At 44.1% G+C, this 12243-nt stretch overlaps 1 protein-coding gene across 8 annotated transcripts in view; it reads left to right on the top strand.

Annotated features, from left to right (window-relative positions):
* aplp2 (amyloid beta (A4) precursor-like protein 2) overlaps nt 1–12243 on the top strand; it is a 53930-nt gene that overhangs the window by 37652 nt on the left and 4035 nt on the right. For 2 of the 8 annotated variants that reach the window (XM_085795859.1, XM_085795856.1), the window contains exons 7-15: nt 114–281; nt 2276–2409; nt 2929–3003; nt 3328–3486; nt 4558–4686; nt 7245–7344; nt 8131–8304; nt 9026–9061; nt 11088–11170. In XM_085795859.1, the coding sequence (XP_085651985.1) occupies nt 114–281; nt 2276–2409; nt 2929–3003; nt 3328–3486; nt 4558–4686; nt 7245–7344; nt 8131–8304; nt 9026–9061; nt 11088–11170 (1058 nt within the window). The remainder of the gene's footprint in view (nt 1–113; nt 282–2275; nt 2410–2928; nt 3004–3327; nt 3487–4557; nt 4687–7244; nt 7345–8130; nt 8305–9025; nt 9062–11087; nt 11171–12243) is intronic. The other 6 variants (XM_085795863.1, XM_085795861.1, XM_085795860.1 and 3 more) reach the window with 3 other exon arrangements.

Raw genomic sequence — 12243 nt, 5'->3', positions numbered from 1 at the left:
TTTGATCCTGTTTGTAGATGTAGCAGTGTTTAGATTTTGAGAGTTTGTAATTGAGACTGGAACAAAGTGCTGCCCCTAGTGGCCAGATGATCTAACGAGCTGTCCCCTGGCAGCGGTGTGCACCCTGGAGGCCGAGACCGGCCCCTGCCGTGCCTCCATGCCCCGCTGGCACTTCGACATGAGCCAGGGGAAGTGCGTGCGCTTCATATACGGGGGCTGTGCCGGCAACCGCAACAATTTCGACTCAGAGGAGTACTGCATGGCTGTGTGCAAGCGCCTGAGTAAGTCACATGTGACAGAGGCCGGTTTGACAACACCCCCCTCTCTCTCTCTCCCTCTCTCTGTTTGTGTCTTTGCTGCAGACTCTTTGTAGGATAACATAGGTGTAATCTGACATGTGAGCGCAACACATGTGGTGCAGTCCTCAGCTTTCACACATAGTAACACTACAGCTGTTGTTGCCATATCGCCTCCACCTCAACAATCACAACAACTGAGCTCATTCAACACCATTCTCCTTTTGTTTTATTATTCCACTGAAATACACAAGGGCTACAGCTAGGATTGTTAATTGAATGATAATTTTCATTATTAAACTGCTTCAGTTATTGAATGAATTGTTTTGACTAAATCTAAACCTCAAATCTAAATGACAGGAAATATTGAAAAAGCCACAGTTTCTTTAATTGCTTGTTTTGTCAGTTTGTCAGTAGAGATATTTGATTTACAATTATTTAAAACAAAGGAAAATACCAACGCTTCACACTGGAAATTACATTTTAAACAATGTATGGCAGTTGTTGCTGGCTAATTTCCTATGAATAGTTGAATTAGTTAATTTTTAATAGATTCAGCTCTGTACCTCTGTGTGAAATGTCACTTAGCATCTGCTTCTTCAACAGTAGGCCGGCTCTTTGTCATAGTGACATAGATCTTAGAGCTTGATGTTTTAATTTGCAGCACACTCTAGTCCAGTAGTTGTGATGCTTTACTAAATTACTTAAACAAAATATTGGACACTGTCTGAACCTGCAGAGACAGAGCAGTTTGTACATGACATACTTTTTTGGTGCCACAAATACTGGAAAATCAAACACTGAAAACCTGCTACAGTTCATAGTTTGGGATGTTCTAAATTAACTCATGATTTTGCATTGAACAATTAAGAAATCTTTTTTTATTGAAGAGAATTATTATTATTGTAATTGTATAGCTTCCAAAACAGTAAAATGCTGAGCCCTACTCTCACAACAGTCACTGTCACTTCCTTGTAAGTCATTTTTTTAATTAAGAAAAATTTAATTTGACGTAAAAACATACAAAATCAAAACGAGCCCTCCAGTTTCACTCGACTGCTTTTCTTTATTTCTTGTCTTCATTAGCATGCACGCTCACTTCAGACACGCTTTGTGGAGTTTGCTGTCCTCTTTGTTTGTCTGCCAGTGTTCCCTCCTGCCATTTGTTCATGTCTCTGTCCGTCTGCCTGTCAACAACCTGTCCATCTGTCTGTCTGCTCACAGAGCACTGCCACTATCTCAGCCAGAGCCCCACCAGCACATGTCAGCAAGCACCTTTTTTTTTTTCTTCATCAGTTCAGTCACAGTTTATTGCCATGACAAATTGGATGTTTTTCTCTCGCATCTCAAAAAGTAAAATAATTTTAGTGGCTGCAGCAGCAAAGTTCAGAGAAAGAAATATGTGTTCATCCATTAGTCCGTGCGTCACTTCTCTTATGGTGCGTTGAAACGATGGGGTCTCTTCCTGTTTGTAAGCCCGGAGCATTATTGTTTTTGCGAGCTGCTGCAATGCAGGGAGTGAGTCCTGCGTGACTGTACAGCAAGGAGCCCAGAACGGAGCCCTCTGGCCTCGCCCCAGATGACCCAGCCGTCACACACGGAGATATTTCCATTAGTGTTGGAGACACGACCTGTCAGCAGAAAGCCGACGGGAAGATGAAAGGAATTCAAAAGGAAAGACTGTCAGATTCCCTTAAATTTATCAGAGTTACTGAGGGTGGAAGAACGACAATGAAAGAAGTGCTTCTGTGAGGATTTTTGTCCAACTTCAATCTGCATTCCACTTTCAGCTCTCTTCCTCTCTCTCTCCGTGCCCAGTCGACTGTCTTATCTTTGTCTTTCTGCCTACTACCTGTGTTCGCCTGAATCAGCCTGTCTGTCTGTCTGTCTGTGTCTGTCTGTGTCTCCATGCCTGTCTGTCTTCCTGCTTGTCAGTTTGCAGTCCTGTCAGCTCACCACCTGCCTCTCTCCGTTTGCAGCCGTGCCCCCGACCCCTCAGCCCACCGATGATGTGGACATCTACTTCGAGACCCCCGCCGACGACAAGGAGCACAGTCGCTTCCAGAGGGCCAAGGAGCAGCTGGAGATCAGGCACCGCAATCGCATGGAGAGGGTGAGTTACCAGGTGGAATCCAGACGCCATGTTGTCCATCTAACGAAGGAGGAAATAAGTGAGACTCTCACTGCTCCTCCTGAAATTCGACCTTTACGGTTACCTGAGGTGGAGGAGGTGAAAATAATGAAAGGACATTTTGCCAGGTGCTTCATTACTGGAACAAAGATGATCTTCCAAAATCCAGATAGACAGATAGTTGCATCACATTTTGCAATAAAATGGGAGAATGTTATTTTATTTTTAACAACTCAAAGTCACATTTTTATAAGTGTAAAATGTGCAAGTTGGCTACCTCACTAAATTTAGTCAAAAGTACTTAAAGAAGTTTCAAATGTGAATGCAGGAATGTCAAGGATAAAGGTCATATTTTAAGGGTTTACTGGCGTTGTGCAAAGACGGGATTTGCTGCCACCCCCCACCCCTTCATTAGCATTTACAAACAGGTCAAACCTGTAAACGTCTTGTTTTATTAACAACCTTTCATTTTCTTCCCTGTCTGCGTCTCACTCATTCCAGGTAAGAAAGGAATGGGAAGAGGCTGATCGCCAGGCGAAGAACCTGCCCAAGGCTGAGAGGCAGACACTGATCCAGGTAAGACACTGATCCGGCCCCCTGGGAGCCCATCCCCTTTGTCCCCTTTGTTTGGGTGAGATGTGACGGCTTACCGGCACGGGGCCCCTCTCTCTCCCTGTGCCATTAAAGCTCTCTTTTCCCTGGCTGCTCTATCTTTATCGCTCTAAGGCTAAATTAGGGCACATTCTGAATGGGGAGACTTCTAAATGAGTCCCTCACTCCCCTGACAGGACTGAGAGAGACACAGGGCTGAGAGCAGGAGCTGAAAGAGCCCTGTTAAGTCACACTCTTAAAGGTGGATGTACACACGGCATTCATGTGTATGTATGATTTTGTTTGTAGCACTTCCAGGCCATGGTGGAGTCCCTGGAGGAGGAGGCAGCCAGTGAGAAGCAGCAGCTGGTGGAGACTCACCTTGCCCGGGTGGAGGCCATGCTGAATGACCGACGCCGTCTGGCCCTGGAGAACTACCTGGCCGCCCTGCAGGCCGACCCCCCCAGGGTGAACACCACACACCGGCTCTGAGAGCATCTTTTATCCTCTCTTCACCTCTCCATCTGTCTATTGCTTTTTGCCCCCTCAGTCGATGCGCTAACACATTTACACACGCGCACACAAACACGCACATTGGTCGGACCACGCTCTGCCTCACACTACTTATGGCCTGTGGCTAATCTCATATCCTGTCAAAAGACCCTCTGCCAACTTGCAATTCATCATGAGGAGAATGGATTACTGCAGCCAGAAAAACACACACACACACACACGCATACACGTACACAAAAATCCGTGAGCACAAAGTCAATCACATTTGAACCTTGAGCTATAATCCCTGTGTGGTGTTTTCTTTTTTTTATTCCTTTTATCTAATAGTCTTTTGATCCTTTAGCCAGCACAGTTTGGTAGTCTGCTGCAAGGTGCTGGGCTTCTCTCACACCACTAGTGTTGGACCTGCTCCCCAAAAAGGAGTAAATCAAATGTTTTTTATTTTGAACTCATGTCGACTGTTAATAATGTTGCCTGAGTTGTTCGCAGTAATTTGTGCTTCTTTTCTACCTCCAGAATTAGTTATTGGATCATCATCGTTATCTTTGCTGTTTCAAATAAGCGCTGCAGACAGAAGACTTCACATCATGTCATATGCAGTGAGGGTTTTGTAGCCATTATTTGACAGCAGCGCCCCCCTGCTCACTCATCAGTATGAAGAGTGAAAGAGTCGTTTCCACGTTGCCTTTCATCTTCAGCAGCGCAAAACAGGCTCATGTCAATGACAGGCTCTAAACTAAGTGGATCTGCTTGTGTTTCGTCATTTTCAAATTAACCAGTATCTGATGAAACGTGAATCTTTTGAATGAAAACATTTAAAGGGGATGAGAACGAGAACAATTACTTCCAAAAATCTTTGGATTGATAACTATAAACAAAAGCTGGTTGAGATTCAGACTTCAGAGGATAAAAATAGCTGTCGTGTCACATGTAGCCAAGCAGGGTCCACCTGAGAGTCGAGGCTGTGTTTTATCACACCAACGCTACTTATCATCGTTCTTGTTACTGTTCTGTGTCGCCCCTCAGCCCCACCGCATCCTGCAAGCCCTGAGACGCTACGTCCGTGCCGAGAACAAGGACCGCCAGCACACCATCCGACACTACCAGCACGTCCTGGCTGTGGATCCTGAGAAGGCCGCTCAGATGAAGTCACAGGTTTGTGTTTTTTTTATCCTTCCGGTCACGATGATTTCACCAACACCTACCCAAAGTCACGTCTTCAGACAGTTTGTTTGGTCCAATGAACTGTCGGGCACTCCAAAAGTGTTATTGTACAGGGATCTAAATGAAGGAGAAATCTGCAACCTGCCAATGTAACGACATTTCTGTGAAGAATGACTCATCTCAGATTTTGATAATTCATCAGCCATGTGGACCTTCGGGTCTGCATCGGTCGTTAGTTGGTCTATTAGTTGGTCCCTCCCTACTGGGCTAGTTTTCACAATAAAGACGTGCAGTATTGGAGGCTGTGTCAGTGAATCTGAAACCTCATGCCGAGCCACTCCAAGATCTCACACTTCTCCTATTCCTGCTCCGACAGGGGAGGGATAATGATGTCTCGGCCTCTCTGTCCTGATTCTAAGTATGTAGGAGGTAGAAAGAGTTTGTGTCTCTCTGAGTTGAAGCCCAGGAGGAGTGAGTAGGCTCGTCTGACTGAGGGAGGGAGGGAGGGAGGAGGAGGGAGGGCGGGTGTTTCATTCACTTAAGCCTCAGCCGAAGATTAACATTGCGCAGGTCTTGTGTAATGCTGGACTCTGAGCCACCGCGCGGGGATTTGGTTGGAAGCTCCCCTGTTAGATGTACTCGCTTGTGTGTGTCAGTGCCCTTCGACACCAGTTATAGCTGTTCTCCACCATTACAGATAACACAGCAGTTGGATCAAACAACACAGGGAGGAGTGTGTGTGTGTGTGTGGGGGGGGGGGGGGGGGTTGCTGTGTCTTAGTCATGAGGAGCAAATATGTATTGTTGTGCTCTCACTGTGTTCATTTGCCAGGTTCAGTCCTTGTTTATCTCTTCACTCGGCCAACGCTGCAGCGGCTTCAAATCTGCATTTTTTAGTTGTTTGTGGATTTAATGTGGGACTTAGAAGTGCATTACAAAACAATCCTTTGTAAATAGCAGCATTGCTGTGCTTTATATAACTGTGTTATGTGACTGTCTAGGATAAAGGTTATTCTCTTTATTACAAATGCCTCGCCCGTGTAGCTTAGCTGTAGGCTGTGAGGTGCATCAAACGTACAATATCAACACCGTGACATGTAATCTTCATTATAAGCATTGTTTGTCAGGCGTGCACAGGAAGGTGCCACACAGGCTGCAGTGTGCCTTTTAATGGGGAAAGGTGCATTATTGCCATCTGTTGCTGGCTCTGCTGCACTGCAGCCATGTGTTGTTAGATTGAAACAGTCAATCATCATAGAGGGAAATAAACACCAGTTACCTGCCAAGGTCGGCCCTGTCAGTGGCTGGTAGGTATTCATACTCTGCCAACCACTTTGGCAGCAGAAATGTGGAAATATCTCTCCTCTCTAAATATCAAAAAAACAAAAAACATGGAAGTGAGTTTTTGGGGGGGAGGTAGAGAACGTCTTCTATCTATTCAATTAAAGTAAGTTGTTGTTTTGGCGATCAGTGGGACTGACAGGCAGCAGATCCTGTCAAGTCAGCTCAGAGCTTCAACGCTGATTTGAACATAACGTGCAACAACTTGTTTTATGCCTGCAAGTTGTCTGACTGTGAGCGAGTCTGAGTGAATTCATCTAATGAAAACTTGCTATTTTTGTGACAGTGGTGTTCAAAATTTGGGGCGATGAACAACTGTTTTAGTTCAGTACACTTACATACTGGACTAGTTAATTTGTCAAGTATATATTTGACCATTAAATTTAAAGTCTATTTCTGGGTCGTAATGAATAATCAGATTTGTGGTTGTGACTATTTTGCACTGTAGCATTGTAGAGTGAATGGTCACCAAGCTAAAACATCTGCTCTTCATCATGTTCTGTCTCTTTGCCTGTTGGGTTGTTGTTGTCCTCTTGATGTTTTTCCCTTTTTCTTGCCTTTGTTTGTTTTGGGACTGATGCCTCTCCTCCTGCTAACACCCATTTCTGAGAATGAATCATAATCTTCTCATATGTATTATCACCTTGCACCGCCATGTTTTCCCATCATAACACAACCTCAGCCTGCCATCCTGCAAACAGACTGTAATCTGTGATGCTATTAGGCAACAGAACTTGTAACCTCACCAGTGACAATGAACTCAAGAGCAAGTTACACGGGGATTTCCTTGGATAATAAGCAAATATTTTCTGGTGCATTTACATCCATTATATTGGGATGAGCATTTGATTCTAATAGTTTGCAATTCACTTTGTTGTCTGTGGATTAGAAATGGATTTGTCATATGCCATAAAATGATTTGACAACAATTTGAATGAATAAATGAATTATGATTTTAAGTATTTTATTCTTTTTCTTACATCAGACACAATTGGAGGAGAACACATTGGGATTTTAAATGAAATTCAAAGTTGATCAAAACTAGCAATAATCATTAGCTGGGTGCAAATGATAATATTTAATATTTTATCATCTGTTACAAATTATCCAGGACCTTGGGAAGAAAACACATCACCTCCATACAGGGGACTGGTTTCACTTTCGACTTTGGAAACATGACTCCCCGTTTTTTTTTTTTTCCCACAACAGGTGATGACCCACCTGCGTGTGATCGAGGAGAGGATGAACCAGAGTTTATCTCTGCTCTACAAAGTACCTTATGTGGCCGATGAGATTCAGGATGAAATTGGTGAGTCGTGTTCAGTCTAAAACCCTGCGGGCAGTTTGGGAGGAGGGAGGACAGTGTGACCTCACTGGTGTGAGTGAAGTGAAACGAAAACAGTGATGGAATTTGCACATGTGCCAGACAGATAAAGCAAATACATCACATTTCCTGTGGCCCTGAGTGATATTTTCTCTTACATATTCTATTTGTGCGAAGGGAAGCACAAATATATGAGGAGACCAGTGTAGCAATTATCAGAGAAAGAGAGAAACGTTTGTTTTTTTTTCTCAGTATGAATTTGTGGAGGGGAATTTAATACAGCTACTACTGTCTTTTTAAGGGTCTCACCAGCTCTTATTTTCACAATTAGATCTGAAGATGACAGGGATGTATTCATTTCCAGTGGCACAATTGAACACGGGCAATGTCCAGCACTTTTTCATTATTTTTATATTTTCTTTTGTTTCCTTTGCTTCGTTAAATGAACCATAGTTTGGTGTTGCAGCACAGATTAAAGTGGAGTGGCTTCAGCGACAGAACTGGGTCACAGCTCTCACCATGCAGCATCCTGTTGGGAGATGTGCAGATTTACATGGAAAATAGCTCTCAGAAAAATACTAATTGGTAGTTAGCAGAAATGGGAACGGGCGTCTCGTTCTCTCTCACAGCAGCAGCAGCTCTCTGACTGTTGGGGGGGAAAAAAAATGTTAATAATAATTGGTGAAACTCTCATTTTGCAGATTGCTGCCATGTCCCAAGTTGACTGGTGTTAGCATGTGTCTCATATTCTTTCGTTTGCCTTTTGCACAGACGAGCTGCTCCAGGAGCAGAAAGCCGACATGGACCAGTTCCTGTCGTCCATCTCTGAGTCACAGCCAGACGTCACCGTGTCGTCGGAGGAGAGCGTGGAGGTCCCAGTGTCTGAGGGCAAACCCTACCGGCCCATCCAGGTCACATCCCTCGGGTCCCGTTCAGAGCCAGAGGGTGAGCAGCTCCAGCCTCGGACACAGTCACAAGCAGCATCATGAGCAGCGCTGTGGTTGTGTCGAGAGCAAAAAGCCGTACACATAAGTCTCTGTGAAGGACATCGGTGACAACGTGCACCAGAACTGTTGCACAGCAAGGAAGAATAGGTTTACAATGTGTTTTGTGCCAATGAAAATGTGCTGTGGAGCCATTGCTCTGGACTTATCTGTGCCTGCACAGTTCCCCGTGGCCTCCCCTTCAACGCAGAGCTAGAGAAGTTCAGATAAATGCACAAAGCCTCAGGCTTTGTTGCTGAGTTGGAGCCAGAAGCTTATGAGAAAAAATGAGCAGTTACGGTTTTCTTCTTTGTCACATTTATGCCAAACAAAAGACTGAATTCTCAAGGAGAGAAAAAAAGTGATGGATGGAGCGTCTCCAGTGAGATGGAAGAAATTATGAGTAAATCCCCAAGGAACATTTAATACACATGCCAACACCCCAGAGGGCTCAGATAGAGCTAGCCAGTTTTGAAATGGCTCCGTTATTTATTTATTTTATTTTTTTCAGTTTGGTTATCTCTCAAATTTATTTTCGGACTCTTCCCTGCTGGACTCTTTTCCTAATCAATTAACACAGCTTGATAATCCTGCCTTTCTCTTCTCACTTCAGTTTTCTCTCTTCTTTCCTTCCCCTTTTCTGTTTTTCTTTTTTTTTTCTGTTGCTCATTTCTAATGCCAAGGCGATCTATCAGACTCCCCACGTGCCTTCAAGAAAGGTTGGTGCCTCTGTTGCATCTTGTTTTCCTGTCCCTCCCCCTCCCCTCATTTCCCAAGCCATTCCCATCTCCTGTTTTGTTCCACTGTTCTCCTTTTTCCTTTCCCTTTGGTGCAGATTGGGATCGTCTCTCTCTCTCTCTCCCTCCCTTTCTGTTTTATCAGAAGCCATCTGGTGGTTCATTTTTCTACTTTTTTTTTTTTTTGGATGACTCACATGATCAGTGTGGTGGGGTCTCAGTTGCTCTTGTGCTTTTCATCTTACTAGGATTATCACCTCATGCTGGATAGCAGAGTCAGTAGCTTCCAAACCTTGTAGAGATAGGTCACAGCCAGCTCCCTTCTCAGAGACTCTTCAGTCGTGTGCTCGCTGCCATCCTGTCCTCAGTGCATTTGACAAAGCACCCTGCTTAATTATCCCCACACACACACACACACTCACTCATTCCACTCATCAGTCGCCCCCTTCCTGATAGGACCTGTGTGATTTACCGGCCCTGTCTGAGGCTCAGTGCTGCGGCTGCTGACCCACAGCCCAGTTTAAATTGGCTCAATTTGTCCGACAAGACCCGAGACAGGGACGTGGTTACGTCACCTTTTTTGTCTGATCCGGGCTCAACCTTGTGATATTAATTCAGTGAATCAAGAGAGACACCGTGTGTTGAATCTAGATTATATGTATATTGACTTTCTTTTTAATATGAATGTGTCACCTCTCTCTGCTCTTTTTGCCACAGAGCTTTGTTTGTGTTTGTTGTTGATTTTGTGTGTTTTTCCAGTTTAACTGGATCTGCAGCTAAAGAATATTTGATGACAGATTGATCATTGTATTATTACAGTAATCTGCAATGAAAGAATAAAACAATTTCTTTCCATACTACCCCCCCCAAAAAATAAAATAATAATAATGTATAGTTATAGTAAAAAACAGAGAGAAAATGAGCATGGCCCTCTGACATTTTCAGCACTGACCATGCACATATTAGCTTGATAAATGACTCGAATATTCAAATTTATTTTCTGGTGGTTGACTCGTCGATTAATACATTACTTGTCTCAGCACTTTCTTCGGGTCCATGCGGATGAGAGGTCGCATTGTTCGTATCGAGGTCACTCCCATAGTGGCTGACTACAACATTATGTGTACCGTGCAGTACCATCTCATAACCTGCCAGAGTTTCTAACGTCACTTCTGCTAAGTGAGGCTTGTAAACACATCATTGTTCCTCGGTTAATCCTAAAGCAGTTGTACTAATCTCAAGCGTTTGGCCCAGTCCGACTAGCAGCAGCGGCAGCAGACAATAAGCCGACACCAGACTCGGCTGTACATTGTTCAGGACCGTGCCCTCACTGCCTCACTCGCTCTTTCTCCTCTCAGCTCCTGATTTATTCATGGCATATCTGGTGTGTGTGTATTAATAGATCCTATGCCTATTTCAAAACCATCAGTCTAACATGCATATTTGACACTCTGGCCCAGATTCGGGCGCAGCCACTTACTGAAACCCATGGGGTTTTATGAAAAAAAATGATCATCTGTTTAAAATCTCGAGGGACTGTCAAGGATTTTGTAGATGAGGAGCCGCCGCAATGCACACTGTTGACCATGAAATGAGGGATAAGTCAGTGATATAAAATGTCAGCATGACTCACGCTTGTTTAAAAGGAGGATTCGTTTAATAAGTCAGTGCACGTGACTGATTGTTTACAGAGAAATCTATCAGCTATGCAAAACAGCACTTTGAGAGGGCCTTTGTGGAAGATGTAAGGTCACTGTCATGTTGGCTTCACACTGCTCACACTGTGCTGAATGGAAGAAAGGGCTTTGTTGTCACCAGGGCACTAAGGAGACTGAGGTGACAGTTGTCAGGGGAAGAGCTGGATTTCTATGTGCAGCTGTCCACCATCAATACCACCACTCCTGTTTGTTTGTTTGTTTGTTTGTGTGTTTGTGTGTTAGTTTGTTGGTTTTGTCAGTTGGTTTGTGCTGCTCGGCTGATATTTACCGTGCTCCTTCGCCTCCTGCAGGCTCCGCCATGTCTGGTTTGGACGGTCTGATAGGTGCTGAGGAGAGAATCATCAACAGCAAACCCAAGATCAGCAACAATGTGGTAAGAGCTTTGTCATGAGTTGTTTTTTTTTTTTCTGTTTGTGTCTGGACGCATTTGGAAACTTACTAACTTGCTCAACATGTGAACTGAGAGCAGCATTGTTAAAGCAAAACCACCAGAGAAAATGAGGACTCCAAGATGTGAAATTGTATTCCTGTATTCTGCTGCAGACGACTGTCCTGACACTTCCAATTTCATTACCACAACCTCAGGCTCGAGGTGGTTGTGCCGATTAATAAATGCAAACGGCAGCGCTTTCACATAGCTCTCTTGAGTTCAGCTTTTAATGACTCATATTATTCCAGTAATTGTGTTGTCATAGTTACCGCTAATTCACACTTGGCTATTTGCGTGTCTCTCTTTGGCCTCTGCCAACCGACCTTCATTCAGATCAACCCCGCACTTTGTTCTGCAGTCATCGCATGCTACTTTTCTTTGCCAGACGCACCCATTCTTCCTCACGGATTTTCCCAAACGATGCTTGGCTGCTGAGTGTGTGCCGTGTTTCGCATGCTAATCCAACACCAGCAAAGCAAAGCTGCACATTTGTGTATGTGTATATGAGTTATGCAAGTTTTTGAATGCATGTTTCTTTTTGGAAATGCTATTTTTTTTCTAAGACGGAGCAATCAGAGGTTCAAAATAACAAACTGTGCCAACGCCTTAAACTGTCTTTCTGATTTCTTTTTTTCTTCAAATGAAAAACAGACTCTGGACTGCTCTGTCTCCATAAACAGCAGATTTTGTTTCTGCCACTTGAACACACCCACTTCCACTCACAGTGCTTCTTCTTCTTCCTCCTCTTCTTCCTCTTCTTCAGATTAGCACACTCAGTAATGAGTGGCTGAAAGTCTGTTTAGGAAGACATGCTAACTGTGTGCCTATAAGAGAGTCTGTTGTTGATGCCTGCAAACCCCCTCCCTCTCTCCTTCCAGTCAGAGTGTATTATCACCCAAACACAGATAATCCTTACAGTTTACTTCGCTGCACATTCACACCCTCTCGCTCTCCACCTGCCTATCACTCTTATTCTCTATCTATCAATCTATCTCAAACACACACTGTGGTGAGTG

The sequence above is a fragment of the Trachurus japonicus genome, chromosome 13, assembly GCF_045865225.1.
Source record: "Trachurus japonicus isolate A0001 chromosome 13, Traja_1.0".
NCBI lineage: Eukaryota > Metazoa > Chordata > Actinopteri > Carangiformes > Carangidae > Trachurus > Trachurus japonicus.
This window is presented reverse-complemented; position numbering and strand designations above follow the sequence as displayed.